The 21345-nt window shown below is 38.4% G+C and overlaps 1 protein-coding gene across 5 annotated transcripts in view; it reads right to left on the reverse strand.

Annotated features, from left to right (window-relative positions):
• Positions 1 to 5: 5 nt before the first annotated feature.
• USP37 (ubiquitin specific peptidase 37) overlaps positions 6 to 21345 on the reverse strand; it is a 91642-nt gene continuing 70302 nt past the window's right edge. For all 5 annotated transcript variants that reach the window (XM_077748533.1, XM_077748530.1, XM_077748535.1 and 2 more), the window contains 7 exons: positions 20233 to 20488; positions 14539 to 14705; positions 12007 to 12067; positions 7824 to 7939; positions 6295 to 6364; positions 5623 to 5761; positions 6 to 4644 (listed from right to left, as the gene is read on the reverse strand). In XM_077748533.1, coding sequence (XP_077604659.1) covers positions 4557 to 4644; positions 5623 to 5761; positions 6295 to 6364; positions 7824 to 7939; positions 12007 to 12067; positions 14539 to 14705; positions 20233 to 20488 — 897 coding nt within the window. In that variant the 3' untranslated portion in view covers positions 6 to 4556. The remainder of the gene's footprint in view (positions 4645 to 5622; positions 5762 to 6294; positions 6365 to 7823; positions 7940 to 12006; positions 12068 to 14538; positions 14706 to 20232; positions 20489 to 21345) is intronic.

Below are 21345 nucleotides of genomic sequence, written 5' to 3' on the forward strand. Positions count from 1 at the left end.
GAACAGAAGGTTAATAAAGGCTTTAATTTCACACACACACAAAACTCTATGCATAATTTAAAAAGAAAACAAAAACAAGGAAAAACTGTAAAGGATACAGAGGAACAGTTCTGTTAAAACACAGATAAAGTGCCGCTCCATACAAAACAACGTAAAGAATCAGAATCAAGTCACTCTGAGCACAAAGAAAATCACCTCACAAATAATGTGGCCAAAGCTGCCAGCAAATCTGGTAGTGGCTCAATTAGGCAAAGTGTAGGACCCTTACTTCTGTTTTCCTCTCTACGGCATAAGTATGCAACACTGACAACAGGCCAGAGGTGTTCGTTGGGAAGCAAGGACAAACTCAGGGAAACCTGGGAAGGAGAGGTATGTGGTCTCACTCCCCGCGTCCCCTCCGCTCTGGAAACAGGCCAGGTCAGCTGACTGCTCTTCACTGTTTTGGCATTTGACCTACCGAACTTGGGTCTTGATCCAGACCCTCCTCCCCTGTATTATTTCGCCAGTGAACATGCCTAGACTTTGAATCTCTTAATGTACTTGAAGAAAAGTCCCATGTTACTAAAATCAATTGCTTATATTCATACTGGCACACTTTTTTAATTAAAAACTTCAAAACCTCAGACATATAGCACACATGGAAAGAAAAACTTACTGTGTATAAATATGATACAACAGAAAAGACTGCCTGAAGTCTAGTAATCAAAGCATGCCATAAAGGAGTCAAGGATTGTGGTGACACACAGCAAAAGAATTGTCACAAAACTCTCAAGCCCTAACAAACTCTAGTTTTCCAATCAAATATATGTTTTTCAGATGTTAATAAGACATACCAATAGAGACAGAATTTTGCAGTGATGCAGGAGGAAGATGTCAGATGGCAGAAATCTGTTCAGGTTTGGTACCCACTTCGAGAGAGCATTACTCAGTGTTAAAGCAAGATGGAGAGGAGGGAAAGGACACACCTGTTTTGGGTGGACACTTATGTGACTTGCATCCGGGATGTGGTCACTGATTTTTCTAAAAGTCTCATATATATACAAGATCCAAATATACTTGGGGGATATAGCTGTTTCCCTGATTTAAAACAAAAGACCATCTAAGGGGAGGGGTCAATTAAAAAGAAAAAAAAGTGTGGATGACTGAGACCATCCACTGCAGTCACTTCAGAGGATAAAGAGGGAGAAGAGTCATGTTTGTTTTAATATAAACTCTTTTCAGATCACAAATGAGTTTACAAACTACTTTTCCCCTGTAGGTTTCCAACCCCTGCCCCCACGCTCTCTCTACACTCATGACACTCAACTACAGTGACACTGCCATGTACTTCTTCACTTTAGGTGCTTCCAAATAATTTTCATTATACAACTGTATCTGTAGCTGTACATGCGCCAAGCTATGCTTACATAGTTACATAATGGTAACTGCAATATGGAAGAATAAGTAAATTCACACATTCACTTGCTGAGCTTTTAATTCTTAAAGTTTCTCTTCCGGAAGAATTCTACACTTGAACAAGGAGAGAAGTAGAGAAATGTATAGTCTAGTATTTGCCTCCCAGAGTTAATCAGCTGATCTGTAAGTATCACCGTATACTTAACAAAAAATGTAAACACGTTTACATTTGTTACATCTGTTACTGAGCCATTAAACTAGGCCTGAAGTTAACAGACCACAGCAAGTAAACATAGCTTTTGGAATCAAAATATAAATAGAAGAACAATTCATGGACTTGCTTCCTACTCTATCTTGCTGAGACAAAACTTAATGAGTGTGCACACACATATAAATACCCCCCCAAAACAGAGGCTATCTCCTTAGAGGCCTAAATTACAGTCCTGGCTACTAAAGGGACAGCAGCCATCTGGCCACATGCAACTTCCAATTCTCCATAATATTAGGTTAAGTTTGAATTTTTTGTTTAGTTTTCCCTTCCAATTTCAATTAAGATCAGTTGTCTGCAGAACTAAGTGCTGTCAAGTTGCAATTCAATGTCATTTAAAGTAGTGTAACCCCACTGGGTAATTTTCAACAGAAAGGTAACTGTGTAGGCTGCCTGGGACTGAAGTACTCTCTCCCTATTCAACTTGTCCCTTCCTGGCCCCAACACCCCAAATGCCCCATCCCCCTGATTGTGAGCAAACTGATCAGACTGTGCAAAATATATATATATATATATATATAATATATTATTTTAATTTTTAAATATATACATTCAGCTCAAAACACCAATAAACCCTTTCAACGTGGTCCAGCTGAAATCTCCATCTGTAGTATGAACCCTTCACTGAACCTGACTGAGAAGTAACATGTAGTGAAAGGGGGGATGGATAAAGGAGTGCAGGGAGAGGGGAAGGCTGAACAGGCCATAACAATGCACAGCGACCAAGAACATTCAAATCCCAAACTTGCAAGCATACAAGCGGTGAGATAACTCATCTACTTCAGTAACCTATTTTCAACGAACAAGTCCAGCCCAAGAAATGAAGAACAAATCAAATCAGGTTTCTGAGCCACGTGTACTTCGAAATCAAACACCACACACACGCCCACACACAACACAAACAAGTCAAATGAGGGCACTTCATGGGCAATCGGGCTTATGGCATCATTTCTATTTTTTTTATGTCCTAATGCATCCATCCCGTTTCACATCACTTCCATTTTTAACAGTACCTCTCAAAGCTCTCAAATACAAACGCATGGAAGAGAAGTCCTAAATAGCTACAGAATTTGATCACCACTTCACTCATTTTTGAGAAAACCAGTTATTTTCCAGCAAAAGCTATAATTTGTAAAACAAATATTTTCCTCTGCTCTATACTACTCTTGCGCAACTTCCCAGCATACCATTTTGGAACGTTCACTATGGTAATGCGTAGGTAAATGGTAGGAGGCAAGGCTTTCATCAGTAGTTAACCAAAAGTGGTGGGGCCATTTACAACTTGGAAACTGAACATTTCAGAATAGGTTACTGGGTCAGAACACATCCAAGTGTGGGGCTGCAGCCCTCGTATGGCCATCTTCCAAAAAAGATGCTGCATCTTCTGTGATGACAGACCTTAACATGTTCGCTTCCCTTGAGAGACCGACGTTGTTTTGTCCCTACCTGAGAACTAAGAGTTACCTTCTTGTTTACAATAAAAGAAAAACATGAAAGAAAATACTGAAGGTTTCATTTTGCTACACTTAACTGTGTGAACCTAATGATTTCTGGGCTTACAAAAATTATTTTGTGGACAGAATTCTCTGAAACTCATTCTTCACATGGTTTCACAAGTTGCTTAACAACCAAGCTGGTTGTGACGGCCGAGTGACTAATGCGGCACTTAATGCTGCACTCCCATGTAGCCTCAACTCAAAGCACCTAAAAAGATAAATCTATTACGCACCTTTGTTATTTGTTAGTTCTTGGGATTACCTAACCCAGTCTCATTCTAACTCTCAGCTGGTTTTACGGGCAAAGCCAGACAGCAAATGATTTAAATGTTCAAACTTTATCCAACAGCTCATGCACTTAATTTCCCACTCGCAGCAGGGCTTCTAGTGGTCCAGAGTTTTTAGCTTCAATGCAAGAATCCTCATCTTGACCTCTGTATGTATGAGGGACAGATGCTAGCATTCTTTCTTATCCCCAAGTATCCTTGCCAGGGAATCCCAACCTCATAAAGTTTTGGTTGCAATCTGGTAGGGTAATGCTTGCTCCATGGAAGAATGATACTGAAGAAAAAGAAAAGATTCTATTTTTCACTATAATAATATAGATGATATACAATGAGTATACTTTGCGAAGGAATCTCTTTAAAGAAAATACAAAGTGTACAATGAGTACCAAATGGGAGACCATAACACATTCCAAAGCACCAACAATCCATTTCTCGGGACTGCATGTAAACAGCAAAAGCATTACAAATCCATGAAATAATTTTTTTAAAAAAGCTCCTCACGTCAGGCGGCAGAAATGCCTCTCCACTGCAAGGAGGACAAACTGTCATTAGTGTAACATGGAGAGCTGGCTTCCCAGTGAACTTTACTAATAAGAAACACACATGAAAGAGTATAGACTCGAGTGAAACTACTCAAGGAACATAAAAGCTAAACGCCAACTGATATGTATATCTTTACACATTTCTCAGGTGAATGGACTCTTTGACACCTTCATTCTTCTCAAACTGCTGTGCTATTAACTTTTAGCAGGCATACTCTGGTGACTCATCCTAACTCTTTAAGGCTCCACTCACTCCACGTACATGTGTGGATGTGTATGTACATATGTATATATTTACAGCGCGTATCCCTAAGACAAAAGGAAGTGCCACTACTGTAGGAGAAAAAGGGATAATCAGCTACAGATGTGAGACCAAAGTTTCCATAAAACAATTAGCATGGAGCGTTCCACATAATTGCAATTTTCATCTTTTGGTTTGGCCCTGAGCTGTTTGTTGCTCCCGCATCAAGTAGAATTGCAAATTCTCCTCAGGCAGAGGAGAGGTGAGGCGGGCGGCAGTAAGAGGGAATCATACGCAGTGCACACTGCCACCCCAGGAGTTTGTTCCTCACAAGGCCTGACGAGTGGTCTTCCCCACTTCCATGCTAAGTGCCTGAGAGTTCTTTTCCGTTTCCAGCAGCTCATCGAAGATCTCCCTTAAAATGAAACAAATAAGAAATAAAACAGAAAATTTAGTAAGCAAAACCAAAGGATAGAAGACAGATAACTGACAGAGCCCACACAATCCCATTTGGTACCTACATCTTATTAAATAAGCAGCTCATTCACTGGATCACTGTTTTATTTTTTTATAGGTTATTTATTTTTGAGACGGAGAGAGACAGAGCATGAGCAGGGGAGGGGCAGGGAGAGAGGGAGACAGAATCAGAAACAGGCTACAGGCTCTGAGCTGTCAGCACAGTGCCTGATGTGGGGCTTGAACCCACGAACCACGAGACCATGATCTGAGCCGAAGTCGGATGCTTAACGGACTGAGCCACCCAGGTGCCCCTTGATTACTATCTTATTTTTTTTTTAACATTTTTTTTTGTTTTTTGTTTATTTTTGAGACAGAGCATGGGTGGGGCGGGGGGGGGGGCAGAGAGAGAGGGAGACACGGAATCTGAAACAGGCTCCAGGCTCTGAGCTGTCAGCACAGAACCCGATGCAGGGCTCGAACCCACGAACCGTGAGATCATGACCTGAGCCGAAGTCGGACGCCTAACCGACTGAGCCACCCAGGCGCCCCCCCACCCCATCACTATTTTAACCCCATGTGCCGATTTTTGAGAAAGCTGGGGGGTGGCAATGGCACTAGCTAGCCTTGACAACGCTATGTAATTCCCATCCATGTATCTCAGATCTTCCAGCTAATATAACTGGAAGACTAAGAAGGTTTATGATAGGACAACTTTATCATATAACAGTCTTAAGTTCTGTGAGAACTTAGATGCTACTGTGAGATGAGTAATTAACATGGAGTCAAGATATCAAGATATGAGCCCTAAGTAAAGGTAACAAAAATACAAAATTGTCAACCAGCAAGTGATGGGAATACTTTGTCCTTATAGGGGGGAAAAAAATAGTTTCAGAGATTTTTTTAGCCAGCAGCTCCAGACCTGACAGTTTCTTACTTGTGCATATAAAAGAAGATGTAACCACTCCGGTCCCGATCACTCTGCACAGAAGCCTCCTGGATTTTAGATACCTCGAGATCATTGTAAGTAAACCATGCCTGCTTCTTAATGTCGTACACATCACTAATGTAATGACCTAAAATAAATAAAATCTTAAAGTTGTGTTTGTTTTTTCAAAGCCGAACGCGGAGCTTGAACTCACGATCTTGAGATCAAGACCTGAGCTTAGGTCAAGAGTTGGACGCTTAACTGACCGAGCCACCCAGGTGCCCCTTAAAATTGTGGTTTTTAGAACACACTGCATTGTTCTCAAGTACAGGAAGTTTTGGAGAGAGAAACAGCTTTCCCATCTACCTTGCTCCCAACAATGTTTCTAAAAACCATTTAGAAAACATGTACAGAAATTTAAGGGAGTAATACAGTATAGCAGGACAACTTTTTGGATAGATATAGATATATGTATGTATATGCGAATTTGGGTCATTTACAGAGAAATAAAAAGTTGTACCTTTAACACAATTCACAGTTAGTGTGATCAAAGAAAAGACTGAAAACTTTTTGTTGATGTATTCAACCTATAGCTCATGAAGCTAGGCACAGAACAAACTAATAGGGAGTAAATGCTGGCTACTTCATTTATAAAATGCTGAATTCATAATGTTCACTTACCTGAAGAAGACGTGCTACCAATGTGGCTGACAACACTAATAAGCCGATAAGAATGAGGAAGATTTCCTGTCTGGAAAACAGAAGTGGGCATGATTTTTAACTCTTCATTTGAATAAAAGCAAAACACTAAATTTAAATGTACTCTTGAAGCTGACGTGGTGGAGTTTCAGTGTGTGTAGTCAAATTCAATAAAAAAAATCCAGTGGTTGGTACTGTTCACATCTTTTGACCCAAGAAGTCTACTCTCAACTGAAATCTATTCTAGGAAAATATTCGCAAGGAAAAAAGAATACACGTGTAAAATTATTCATTGTAGCATCACCTATAATAATGAAAAGTTGGAATTAACAAAAGACTCAAAAATAGTTGAATGATCAGTGGTATACCAACTCAGTGCAGTATTATTCAGTGGGTCAGTAACATGTTAACTTGTTTTTCCAACCCACATGAATGCACACAATAATTACAGCTCTATAAAAACAAGCATGTTAATGATTAATTACTAGAAAACAAAATGAACACAGTTGCAGTGGTGCTGTTGGGATTATGGGTAAACTTTTACATTTTTAAAATGATATTAAAATATTGTTAGTAGAAAAATAAAAAACCCTAAAAAGTGACATTCATGCACTGCAGGGAACACTAGAAGGTACAATTTTGGGAAGGAATACAGTTATCTGTAAACCAGAACCATTAAAATGTTCATAAACTTTGGGGCAGTAATTTACTTCTGGGGATTTACTTAAAGAAGAAAATCCTAAATATAGAAAACACTGCAATCCTACACAGTTCCTCAATGTATTATTCATCTCAGTGGAACAACAGAAACTTAAATGCTCATGGTTAAAACCTAAATGAAATAAACAGTATGTTGATTTGAGGGAATATAGTACATACAACCATTAAAAATAAAATGCTTATAAATAATAAATCTTTAATAAGCAAGCAGGATAAAAACTGTACTTATGACTTTTTTTAAAGCACACTTGGAGGCAGGGATGACAAAATATGTCAAAATGCTAACAGTAGTTGTGTTAGGATAGTGGAGTCCTGAGTGATTAAAATTACAAAGTAGTTGGAAAATGGGGAAAAAAAAAAAAAGCAATTATTTCAGAAAAAAAGCAGGGTAAAAAAGGTTACAATGTGCTCTAGTTTAATATTATTAACTCAGTAGTTTTTACTGTATAATAACCAACTAGTTTTGGTATTTAACTTTAAAGACAATATATTTTTGACAGAACTAAAGGTGAATTCATATTAATATATGACATTAAGAGCCATGTTATTCAGTTATGACCTAACATGCGCACGAGGGAGTCAGGATGTATTTCTAGTTTTGTTTCATTTTGTTCTGAAGCTTGAGTGGAAGGAGGAGCAAAGGACAAGGGAAAGTGAAGGTCATCTGACAGCCGCCACTGCGCGAAAATGAACCCACGATGAACATGGACAGGGAGGCCTTTGAAGACAAACAGCAGGAGGAGTAATCCTGACAACGTGACCGGTTCTACTCAGGGAAGAAGGTCACCTACCTCAGCATTTCTTTTCAGCTCCTCGGCCTCAGCTTCCGTGTACTCCATATCTAAGACCTCCTCATTTCCAGAGTCCTCATCAGAACCCAATGAGTCCAGAAAAGAGCTGTTAAACTCTGAAGAATACAAAAGTGTTGTAAAAGTTCTTAGAACAGACACAAAGATATAGAATTAGAAAGATAAAAAAACAGCTTGGAGGACACATTTTATCATCCTATGGAAACATAAAACATACTATTATTAGGGTTCCAATTTACCCAGCTCACTCTGAGGAATAACAATTCAGGTACCAGGCATCTATAAAAGAAATGTCCTTTTTTCCTTAAAATATATTTGTATGAAAAGGATAGGACGCTAATAAGAAAAGAATAAAACTGAAAAAGAGAATATGATTTTACAGAGAACCCAATTTCACATTCTATAAACTGTATGTTAGATTTGAAGTTCTTGGTGTGCACTATGGACTCCCCAGCAAATACAAATTACCTCACAGAAGAGAGACCATACAAAATTAGTATTCTTTCACATTTTTCAACATTAAATCTTTTGAAATTTAATTTAATGGAAATTTAACCTTTAAGGTTCACTTAAAATACACTACACTAATAACTAAATCCAAGATCCACTTTTTTCTTTAATGAGTCTCTACTTAAAGATTCCATCTTTAGTAAAGATTTAATAAAGAATCCCAGAAGCACTGTATTTAAGTGTCTCTTTGCTTTAAAATATAATTAATCCCACTTAAAATCACAGTATAGTTGTTTAAAAACACACGAACCCTTATGAATGGGAAAAACAGAAGAAGAGACTATAGCATCAGAATCCTGAAAGCTAAAAGTAGATGGTGACTGACTTAGCAGACCTAGGAAAGCCAAAGCTAAATCCTAACCCAGTAACAGAGAAGCTGAAAACCAATCCAATTTATATCACATACTCTTGTTCAAAAGACATACAACTTGGAAGTACCAGGTACCCCTGAAACTGGAGGCTAAAAGGAGATTTAAAAAAAGAAAAAAAAGGATTTGGTGAAAAGTGTTTTGAGGAAAAGATCCCAGGACCCCCTCCCCCACCACTTCATGCTGCTGAGCAATGACAGAAATCTGTAGTTTCATCCTCTGGAGGGGGTAAAACACTCTCTGGACTGGGGGATGCCAGGCACACACAGCAGACAGGGAATCAGGCCACGGTGTGCATAGTAAACCCCTCTACCACAGCCCTATTCCGATACTTGGCTCTCAGAACTCTGGCAGGCTCATCGTTTACCTTTAGGCAAAAGCAAGAAATTAGAAAACTCTTTTTTAGGAATCTGACCAGCCCATGAGAAAGGCCTAAAATATTAACATCATCTTCAAAATGGCCCCATCCTGTAAAACTCAGAGTTGACACGCCCTAACTATTCATGTGCTCAGAGCTTCCAATTATCCTTTTATTATTAAAAAAATTTTTTTTCTTTTTTTATAAATGTGTGCTGTTTTATTTTTTTTTTTTATTTTTTTTAAATGTTTTTATTTATTTCTGAGAGNAAAATTTTTTTAATGTTTTATTTATTTCTGAGACAGAGAGAGAGAGAGACAGCGTGAGCAGGGGAGAGTCAGAGAGAGAGGGACACAGAATCTGAAACAGGCTCTGAGCTTTGAGCTAGCTGTCAGCACAGAGCCCGACGCGGGACTCAGACCCATGAGCCGTGAGATTATGACCTGAGCCAAAGTCAGAGGCTTAACCGACTGAGCCACACAGGCGCACCCCCCTTTTTAAAAAATATTTTTAATGTTTCTTTTTATTATTTTTAAAGTGTATTTATTTTTAATAAAAAGAAATTTTTTTTTCAATATTTTAATTTCTGAGAGACGGAGACAGAGCTAGAGTAGGGAAGGGGCAGAGAGAGGGAGACACAGAACCTGAACCAGGCTCCAGGCTCTGAGCTGTCAGCACAGAGCCTGATATGGGACTCGAACCCACAACTGTGAGATCATACCTGAGCCGAAGTCGGACGCTCAACCGATTGAGCCACCCAGGTGCTCCTATTTATGTATTTTTGAGAGAGAGAATGAGAGCATGCTCTAGCGAGGGTGTGAGTGGGGGAGAGGCAGAGAAAGAGGAGGAGAGAATCTTAGGCAGTCTCCATGCTGTCAGGCTGTCACCAGAGCAGGGCTTGGACTCAAGAACTGTGAGATCATGACCTGAGCCAAAACCAAAAGTCAGACACCAACTGACAGCCACCCAGGCACCCCCAACCATCTTTTCGGTCTTCTTTTCTTAATAATGAACAAATAGCCAAGGATTACTAGATACTGAGGAAAGCCTCTAATAAGGAATGCAAAAACCATAATAACCACAGAGGACAGGGCACCTGGAGGAAACAATCTATTCAGGGAGAAGAAATCATCAAATAAACAAATCAACTGTATTTAATATCCCCAGAGATTTGAGATGGTATTGCTTCCATGCACACCTTCCAAAAGCTTACAAAAAAGGGAACATTTACAAAATATATCAGTTCTTGAAAATTAGAAATATGATAGAAATAAAACACTCAAAAGAAGGTTTGGAGTTAGAGAAATTTTCCAGGGAGCAGAGCAAAATTACCGAAAGATGGAAAACTAGAAAGAAGAGATGAGAAAATTTTAAAAATCAGACCAGGAGGTCTGGATAACAGAAGTTTCAAAAAGAGAGTGATAGGGAAGAAGTCAGTGAAAATGTCTTATAATTGAAGGACACAAGTTTCTCTATTAAAATGACCTTTTAAGTGCTCAGTAAAATGGACAAAACAGACCCACATCAAGGAACATCACTATGAAACTTCATCAGTGTAGAAATAAAGAGAAGATCCTATAAGGTTTTGGACAAAAAAGGTCATATCAGGATAAAGAATGGCTTTCATAGCAGCAACTCTGCAAACAAGACTTCTATCATTGCTCGGCAGCACGAAGCTGGAGAGAAACCATGCTTTCACAATAACTGCAACAACTGCAAAAAATCTAAGTCACAACCCCTCTTTTCTAAGAAAACTACTTACTTGATGTTCTAATCAAAGCGCAAGTAGAGGGGTGCCTGGGTGGCTCAGTCGGTTAAGCATCTGACTTCAGCTTGGGTCATAACCTCATGGTTCATGAGTTTGAGCCCCACACTGAGTTTTGTGCTGTGAGTGCAGAGCCTGCTTTTTTGGATCTTCTGTCCCCCTGCCTGCCCTTCCCCCCCTTCACATGTGCTCTCTCAAAAATAAACATTTAAAAAAAAAAAAAAAGCACAAGTACACAAGTAGACCAAGAATGAGGAAGGGTGAGATACAGGAAATGAGAGATTCAAACAAAGGAGAGAATCCAAGGGAATCCCCAGGAGAATGGTTAGGGAGCTCTCAGGGTATCTATCTGTGTGTGGATGTAGAGGGCAACAAGTGCAGACTGGAGCAATGTGACTTGAGACAGCCATTAATGCCACCACTATATGCCATCTTTCTGAGAGAGCACAGATTCCTGGGGGAATCTAGCTTAAATTCTTATTTGTAACTGCCTCAACTATGTGCCAGTGAAATTCATGCTCTCTTCTCTATGCCCTGGTGTCTAGATCAGCCTAGAGCACTCAGTTTGTATCACCAAAGTGTTCTGTTTTGATTTCTGAGAACTAGAGAAAGACTAGTGATCTTAGAAGAGAAAACCTAGCCCACTTCCCATGACTCTGTGTCCCTGTGTGCCTCTAGCATCTGGTCCATATATTAGTTCTGCCAAACGTCACAACTATGGTGAGCATCACGCTTCTAAATACTCACTCATGATTTTGCCCACTGATTTTCCAAGAGTGAACTCCTGCAAATTCGTGGGGAAACTGAAGCTATATTATCTTCTCCTAGTAGCTCTAACCACGGCAAAATGCTCTTTTACATGTCCTTGCTATTTTTCAGAAAACAAAAACAAAAAAAACCAAAAATGGGGGGGGGGCGGTGTGGATAGAGATGACAAAATTATTTAAAAGAAAAAGAAAAAAGCTACTGATGGATACAAACATTAGAACAGTGGTTTTATCTGGGGTAGAGGGAAGAAATGGGTACATAGATAAATTCTAAGGTTCTGCTTCTTTACTTTGGAGGTGTTAAATCTGTTACTGTCATTAAAATAATACTTTACATGCTTTTCTGTGTGCGATACAGTTCATCATAAAAACAATGTAATTCAAATAATCTCCACACCTTGAAGACTTAACTCTGTTGCTCTTTTGAGGTCATCATCTTCTTTCTGTTCCCAAGCTTCCTAAAGGGACAAGAACAAAACTGAGGTATTTAAAAAGGTACTGATTAAACTTATTTAACAAGTATAAGATCAGCTGTGCTAGAAGTATTTGCTAATCATGTTTTCCATTATCTTACAAATGTATGGAGTGTGACCTTTGGAAGGATGTGGAGAAGTGCTTTACATTTTTCAATGCTGTTTTCCTAAAACACAACCTTGGGGGTTAAAAAGGCTTCCGTGCTATCTCTTCTAGTCACTCACATCTGGCTGCTAACCAAAAGCCATTCGCTGTGACACTAGGATATAATAATTCCCTTTCTTCTTATATGTGTGAAATGCTTGGCACGCAGAACTTGCTTAGCAAATTGCTCTGTTTTCTTTCCTCTGATTTACAGCATCTGCCCATTTCCATGGTATAAATACTCCCACTGTGGCAAAGTTTAAGCTACTAATGTGATACCGAGTGCAGAGCCAGGAAGAGGTGGGCACACCTGAGCTGATGGTGAGTGGGCTCTAGTGTATCACTGACCCATGTCTACGACAGCACGAGAAACTATTTCCACAAGATCATTATTCAAATGTTTGTATTTTATTCCTTTTTTTTTCTAGCTAAAAAAAACCCCCAACACACATATACTTGGCGAATACTAAATGAATGCTGCTGATTGTTACTTTTCTAATACATCTGAGGTTCTTAGAAAAACAAGAACCTTTGAAAATGTCAACTTGATGACTAATTATAAACAGGGCAATGTTGACTAAAAATGTTTCCCTCTCATCTGCAGAGAAAATATAATTTACAAACTTCATGCATAAATGAAGAAAAAATGTAATTTAAGCAGAACTGTTTTATACTTTTCTCAAGTCTAGACTTGTTTTTAAAGTTACTAAAGTATATAAGCAGCTCAGAATAAGCTATTCTGCATTACAGTCTTGGGAGCAATACTACTGTATTCAGGAAAGAAACAGATATTCTCTAAGAGAAAGTATGATTACTTAAACTTATCCAGCATATAAAGTCTGTGCTGAAACCCAGATGGTCAAAGATTCTCTTTTAGCTATTAACAGAATGATGCAGATATTCCAAACTGAAGAAACCTCATATTCTATTCCCAGATGTGAAGATAGGTTTATAAGATAGTTTTAACTGGGTAGCTGACAAGAAAGAAGATATATATCTTTTGTGTATGAAAAAGAGGTATGCTCAATTTTTCCTCTCTCTGCACTATAAGGAACTATTGTTAAGAAATCAGACCTTGGTCTCTGAAAAGATTAAAAATAAGTTTTCTAAAATAAATTATTACTATCCATTATTTGCAAAATAGCAGACATAAATACATCTTGATAACAAGGCAGCTAGGGAGGTCTTCTCATAAACAAAAGGACAAAGAACAGCTGGTTCTGAAAGCATTTTAAAGCAGCAGTTCTCAGCCTTGACTGAACACTTAGAATCGCTGCGGGAAGTTTTAAAAAATGAAGGAAGAAGTGAGGAGGAGGGAGGTAGCAAGGAGGAAAGAAGAAGAGAAGGGAGGCTGAGGGAAGGTGGGAGGAGAGTGAGAGAGAAGGGAAGCAATCTAGATGGCCCGACCACACCCCAGGACCCATTATATCAGAACCCCTGAGGGGAGAACAATGCAAGCATCAGTATTTTTTAAAGCTCCCCAGATGATAGTAATACGCAGTTAAGATTGAACCCCACTGTTCTATAGAAATCAGAGTTTAAGATTTTATTTTCAAGTAATCTCTACACCCAGTGTGGGGCTCAAATTTACAACCTGGAAATCAAGAGTCATATGCTCTACTGACTGACCAGCCAGGTGCCCCAGACAAATTAGATATCTTAATTTGATTATTTGCAAACACTAAAATGGTGTGCTCATTCTAGGGAGTTTTGGTAAGTTTTTATTATTTTTCAATATATTTTTTATTAGGTAAGTTTTTAGTATTAACAGGACTTGGATTGCACAGGATTACACAACCATGAAAATACCACCTTTTAGTCAGATACCTTAGGCAACTGCAATATCTCAGGCAAAAGCAACAGCTTTGGCAAATATAAGCATATAATATTCCTGTGAATTTTATGCTCAAATAATTCACAGGAAAGAACTCCTATTGTAAGAAAGTGACCAGAATAAACAATGCCTTAAAGAATTAAGAAATCATGGTGGTATGCTGGCTAGTTCTAGAGCTTGCAAAATAAAGCTGGACTAGGGATGATCTCTACAAGCCATCCTGCCTTAGCATGCAATGAGTTACACTAATGGGAAGTAATTAACAATACATTTTGTTGCGTTTGGATTTTCAAAAACAAAGAGAAACTATCACTGTTTCTGTTTCAAACCCAAGGCCAAGCTTGTTTGTTTTGGTGGACCAATGACTTAGTGTATGTAAATCACTGGAACAATGCTTGGCACACAGTAAGTGCTCAGTTAGTTGTTGTTATTGAGGAAGACAGGTAAGGAGAAAATAGCAATATAAGGATCTCTTACTTGCTCCTGGAGGCTCTGAGCCAAGGCCTGCTGAAGCTCTTGCTCTTCCCTTTCACGCTCCATATCATACTGCTGGAGCCAATCAACCTCTCCTTGAGATCCTTCTGGAGTTTTGTTTTCTTTATTCTCATCACAGTCTTTAGTTATCTCCGTAAAACTGGCAGGATCTGAGGAAGCAGAAACAACGTTAACTGGGAAATCCTCTCTAATAAAATGAAATCTCTGGACTAGAGTGACATCTACTGTTCAGAGAGTAACTGAAGTGAACCTCATACATAGCTTGCTGGGGACATAGAATTTCATCTTGTTATATTTAGATCATGGTTTCTCAATCTCAGCTCTACGGACATTCTGGATGGGATAATTTTTTTGTTGTGGGGGATGTCCTATGCACTGCAGAATGTTTAGCAACATCCTTGGTCTCTACCTACTAGATGCCAATAGCACCCCATTCCCTAGCTGTGACAACCAAAAATGACAGACATTGTCAATGTCCCCTCGGGGACAAAACTGTCCTTGGTTGAGAACTACTGATCTACAGCAATGTTCTGAAACATAACCAATCATCAGCACTGCTATGAGTAAGGATGGAGAAAAATGAACAGCCTTATTCATAGCTGGTCATAATGTCACATGGCCAAGTACTAGGAATAAAGTACTGTTTAGAGTAAATGAAGAATTAGGCTAGAATGATTAAGCTAATATTGGGATTTTTCTCATTATTAAATTATGTCAAATGAGTGTGCGTTTTCATTAATAATCAAATAAGCTTTGTACATATCCTAAACCAAAAGAGCAACATGAAATATGTAATAAACACTTCATGTACTGTACAAGTATATGACTATATATGTTTAAAACATTCACCCCAGGAGATAAGAAAAAAAAATCTTTCATTTCTTTCTGTTTCTTCTCAATCTCTAGACCACAGCTAGCTGGGATAAACAGTATGGTCATGATTTTGTTCTGGTTATTTGAACTAGGAGAACAATATTTCATTATAATTTTTAATATTAGGTAAGAGTCTACAAAGAGTTCATGCTTTCTTTCTCTCTAACACTACAAAGGGAAATATTATCATCTTAACAAGTTAGGGAAATTCTCATAAAAAGAATTTAACTGGTAAACAAGAATTACCTTTACAGGTTCATTTTATATGGATTGTTTTAAAATTAGTATATGCTCTTTATCTGCTCTAATACTGTATCTTAACCACTTAAATGATAGATTTATACAGTGCTACCAATTAATCTGAAGTTTACAGCATCTTACTTTAGACTCTAAATCAGGAAGTTGTCACCATTTTTTAATTGTATTGAATTGCTGATTAAATATTTACCATTAAAACTCTGAATACTCACTAAAAGAGAAAAATTCTCAGAATATATTAAATGCTAAAGGAATATGACACCAATTTAAAAAATTATATAAAAGATGTAATTTCTGGGGCACCTGGGTGGCTCAGTCGGTTAAGCGTCTGACTTCAGCTCAGGTCGTGATCTTGCGGTCTGAGTACAAGTCCTGTGTCAGGCTCTGTGCTGACAGCTCAGAACCTGGAGCCTGCTTCAGATTCTCTATGCCCCTTCCCTGCTGACACTCTGTCTCTCTCTCTCTCAAAAAAATAAACATTAAAAGATATAATTTTCCTCTATTCTTGAAGAAGGTCATTTCCATAATTTGGAAGGGGCAGCTCTGAAGTCTCTCTGACCTTGCCTGTCCCTCTGGCCTTAGCTTACTGGACCAGGAATGGATATTTGAGTCAACCAATCTGATTACTTCTGGAAATCTGGAACTGAGACATTCAAAGTTAGCTGATGTTGAACATTTCAGGTAGAAGAAAGATTTGGGAGTTGAGGCTGCTATTTTAGACCTAAGGTAAATATTATTACTTTTATTACCAAAATATACTCATTAAAAAAAGGGTGACAGAGGTACACTTTTTCTTAATCAATAATTTTCAGCATTCCCAGTACCAATGTGCCCACACAATCCCCACACAATCCTAAAATCATACTACCAGTTAATCCATGTGATAGAAAACCAAGCAAGAAAGTTTACTTTGAGATGCTAAAATCAAGACAGATTTGTCGTCAGGACAAGATTATCAGACAGATACAAACATTACTTAAGATATATGGGAACAGGGGCGCCTGGGTGGCTCAGTCGGTTAAACGTCTGACTTCAGCTCAGGTCATGATCTCACAGTTCGTGGGTTCGAGGCCCATGTAGGGCTCTGTGCTGACAGCTAGCTCAGAGCCGGAAGCCTGTCTTCGGATTCTGTGTCTCCCTCTCTCTCTGACCCTCCCTCTCTCTCCCTCTCTCTCAGAAATAAATAAAACATTAAAAAATTGAAAAAAAAAAAGATATATGGGAATATGGCCATGGAATAATAACACACTTTTAAGGAACTTGAACGATGGATAGAAGGAAAGAGATGTGTCAAAACTTAACATTCTTAACTGAACACGTATCATCTGCTTCTTTCCCTACACCAAATGAAACCTGCTCCTTTCCTTTAGTCTATATTTGAGTGAATGGGATCACTATACAGTTTTTTTTTTTAATGTTTATTTTTATTTTTGGAGAGTGAGTGGGGGAGGGGCAGGGAGAAAGGAAGATGGATCCAGGATCTGAAGCAGGCTCTGCACTGACAGCCCAGAGTCCAATGTGGGCCTCAAACTCACAGCTGTGAGATCATGACCTGAGCCAAAGTCAGAAGCTTAACGACTGAGCCACCCAGATGGCCTATGTGCCTTTTTTAAAGACAGAAAGCTGGTGTCATTTTTCTACCTATCTTTCATATAAGTCATTATTTCCTATCTCTTAAATCCATCAACTTTTCTTTCAAATGCCAAGCCTTGGCCTAAGGCACTATTAGTTTTTGATCTAGACATCTGCAGTAACTTCCTAACAGGTCTCACAGGATTACTTTGGATTTCTTCTCTAATTTATGTGCTATACAGCAGCCTGAATGATCTTCTTCATTTTTTGTAAATTATCCTTTTTTAATGTTTATTTATTTTTGAGAGAGAGAGAGAGACTGAGAGAGGAGCAGAGCCTGACAAGGGGCTTGAACCCACAAACTGCAAGATTATGACCCAGATACTTCGCCAACTGAGCCACCCAGGCCCCCTTTTTAAAATTTTTTTAAAAAGTTTGTTTGTTTATTTTGAGAGGGAGAAGCACACAGACACATGTGCAAGTGGTGGAGGGCAGAGAGAGAGAGTGGGAGAGAGAGAATCCCAGGCAGACTCTGCACTGTCAATGGAGAGCCCAATATGGGGCTCAAACTCATGAACCATTAGATCATGACCTGAGTCGAAGTTGGATGCTTAACCAACTGATGAAATGATCCAATATCTAGGATTCATTTCTAGGGGCACCTGGGTGGCTCAATCAGTTGAATGTCTGACTCTTGATTTCGGCTCAGGTCATGATCTCATGCTTTGTGAGATCAAGCCCCATGTCAGGCTCCATGCAAACAATGCAGAGTCAGCTTGGGATTCTCTCTCCCTCTGCTCGCTCACTCTCCCTCTCAAAATAAATAAACATTAAAAAAAAAAAAATCTAAGGGATGAGGTGGAGAAGGAAGATGGGGTACAGATGAAACAAGTTTGACTTTTTGAGAATTACTGTTGACAATGGATAAAAGGGTGAACATTCATTATACTCCTCTCTCTACTTCTGTCCTTGCTCTATATTTTCCAGAAATTAAAAAAAAAATGTTGCAGGAAAAACAATGGCTTTGGGTTTCAGTTATAATAAGAAGGTGAATGGAACCGTGACATTAAAGAAAAGGGAAATACAACAAAGGCCTGCTTCCATTTGGGAAAGACAGGAGCTAGAGAATAGAGGGTTTTATAAAAAGGATATAAAGTACTTACTAACAAGTTTGCTTTCCCCAAAGCTGCTATATGGCTGCAAGCTACCTGTGGTTACTAATGATTTTGATACCTCAGTGTTCTCCCTCACTAGCACAGATAATAGGACAGAAGAATAACTTCCTTTGTTAATTTTAGGAAGATGTAAGACGGAGCAAAGAAGTGAAAGTAAGAGCTGAAAGCAGGAATTACTGGCGAAAGGCAAAAGTGCTAATATTAACCAATGATATCTAAGAGTGGTGACTATAGGTTTAAGAAAGAAAGGTATATCCTAAGGATACTTGCATCAAGAAAGGGAGGGAAAAAAAGAAACACTTAAATCCAAAAGCCATCAGCTTTTTGTTTCCATTTAAATTGAGAATATACTAACTCTTAATTTCACTTGCACATAAACTCACAATTGCTGAGGCTTAACCCCAAGAATACAGAAAATAACTCTCTTCAACTCCAAAATCCAGGCTTGATGTACTGAAATATATCATTTACATAGATAGATATAGATAATATGGGTATCAGGAGAAAAATATTAGATTGTTACAGAGAGAGGCAGTGAAAGTTTTATACCTAAAAATCTTAAAATACACAAAGTACAAAGCAAGGAGGCTCAGCTCTGTTGTTACAATTCACAGATTTGAGAAATAACAAAATATGAATAATTAGCACAAAATAACTTTCTATCTATACAGCCCTTTACAATGTATGTATATTTGATCTAACATTCTACTCACAACCTTTTAAAGCATACCTGGTCTATCCCCATACAGTGATCAGAAAACTGACTGTCAAAGTGGTTAAATCTCCTATTTAGAAATTCAGAGCAGGGGGCCTGGGCGGCTCAGTCGGTTAAGCGTCCGACTTCGGCTCAGGTCATGATCTCATGGTTTGTGGGTTCGAGCCCCACGTCGGGCTCTGTGTTGACAGCTCAGAGCCTAGAGCCTGTTTTGGATTCTGTGTCTCCCTCTCTCTTTCTACCCCTTCCCTACTCGTGCTCTGTCTCGGTCTCAAAAATAGAACGGAAAGAAAAGGAAAGAAAGGAAAGAAAGGAAAGGAAAGAAAGGAAAGAAAGGAAAGAAAGAAAGAAAAAGGAAAGAAAGAAAGAAAGAAATTAATTCAGAGCTAGTCAGTGGTACAGCCAAGATTAGAGGCTTAGGGGCACCTGAGTGGTTCAGTTGGTTAAGCATCTGACTCTTGCTTTTGGCTCAGGTCATAATCTCAAGGTTGTAAGTTTGAGCCCTGTATCAGACTCTGTGCTGTGCTGACATTACAGAGGCTACTTGGGATTCTCTCTCCCTCTCTCTCTGCCCTTCTCCCACTCATGTGTGTTCTCTCTCAAAATAAGTAACTTAAAAAAAAAAAAAAAAGATTAGAGGCTCAAAACTTGCCCTCTCAGTTCTAGTGGTCTTTCTACCATTATAAAGGGATGAACCCAAAGAATGGAGAACTCAATTTATATGCTAAAACTTGGTACAAATTCAAATACAGAAAAATGAAGAAAGAATTATACAGATTTCTGAGAACAGTGGTTGAGAAAAAAGTGACCAAAAAATGACATACTTACTTAAATGTACAAAGGAATCCTGATTTTTCTTTTGATGTACACTTAAAGGGGCAAGGTGTACTTTACCACTACCCTCTGGTTACTACTCAAAATATTTACCTCTCATTATTTAAACTGCTTTGGAAAAAAGAAAGCATGAAAATATTATTAGCCTTGTTACACACATCCATTTCACCTATTATTGAGAAGCTACTTGTCCCTATAAGGCTACGGAACACTGTTTGTTGTGTCTTGTTTAGTTTTCATTAAACCTACCAGGCTCTGCAACTGTTTTGGGCTTCTCAGTTTCCACAGGGTCTTGATTTTCAGGCATTTCTTGTATATCATCTTCTGCAAATCCAGTATCTGGGCTGCTGGTTGGTTTATCATCATCTTCATGACTGAGGGATGGTGAAGCTTCTCTCTTACTTATCTCTAAAACAGCTGCTAGAAGCTCTTCTTCACTCATCCCATCAAATCCTGAGTTTTCCAATTCAGACTTATCAGGCTCTATTCTGAATGATTTGGAATCCTGAAAAAGATAGTTACTTTTAGAGGAAACCAGAATGCCTATGAATATAGCAATCTTAGAGTTTGAAGTGAGACTTTTATAAAAAGTTTCCTTTCTTTGAAGTTTCAGGTTATTTCACAATCAGTAACTAATATATAAACTCACTGGCAAGCCTAATTTTCTTTTAAATAAATACAGAGGGATACAGGTTTATTTTATTAAATATGTTCTTTGTAGAAATTTGGAAAATACCTAAAAATAATAAAATGAATTCACTCAAAACCCATCACTCAGAGATAATTCCTACAGGTATCTTTGGTGTATTTTCTTCCAGTTATACGTGGACTACACTAATTTCACTACACCTAATATTTAATGTTTATTCTAATTAAAAAAATTTTTTTCATGTTTATTTATTTTGAGAGACAATGTAAGCGTGCAGGCATGCACCAGTAGGGGAGGGGCAGAGAGAGAGAGAGAAAGAAACCCAAGCAGGCTCCACACTGTCAGTGCAGAGACTGAGGAGAGGTTTGATCCCATGAACCATGACGACATGATCTGAGCTGATATCAAGAGACGGATGCTTAATTGACTAAGCCACCCAAGTGCTCCTAATACTTCTTTTTGAATGATACAATGTCTTTTTTTTCCCAAATAACTGAGAAAAATAAACAAAGACATCAAGATTATATAAATATGCAGAAGTTGTTTTCATTTCTGGGTGAATTTCTGACTTTCTGTCACTTCTCATTCAAGGTGAGCGACCACAAACTATCCTTAGCTTTAAGTAAGATGGGAAACAAGTCAATAAAAAATAACTACTAAATTAAGTGTTATCTTACCAAAAGGGAGACTTAAAATCAAACAGATGAGATGAT

The sequence above is a fragment of the Crocuta crocuta genome, unplaced genomic scaffold (genome assembly GCF_008692635.1).
Source record: "Crocuta crocuta isolate KB4526 unplaced genomic scaffold, BGI_CrCroc_1.0 scaffold229, whole genome shotgun sequence".
Classification (NCBI taxonomy): Eukaryota; Metazoa; Chordata; class Mammalia; order Carnivora; family Hyaenidae; genus Crocuta; species Crocuta crocuta.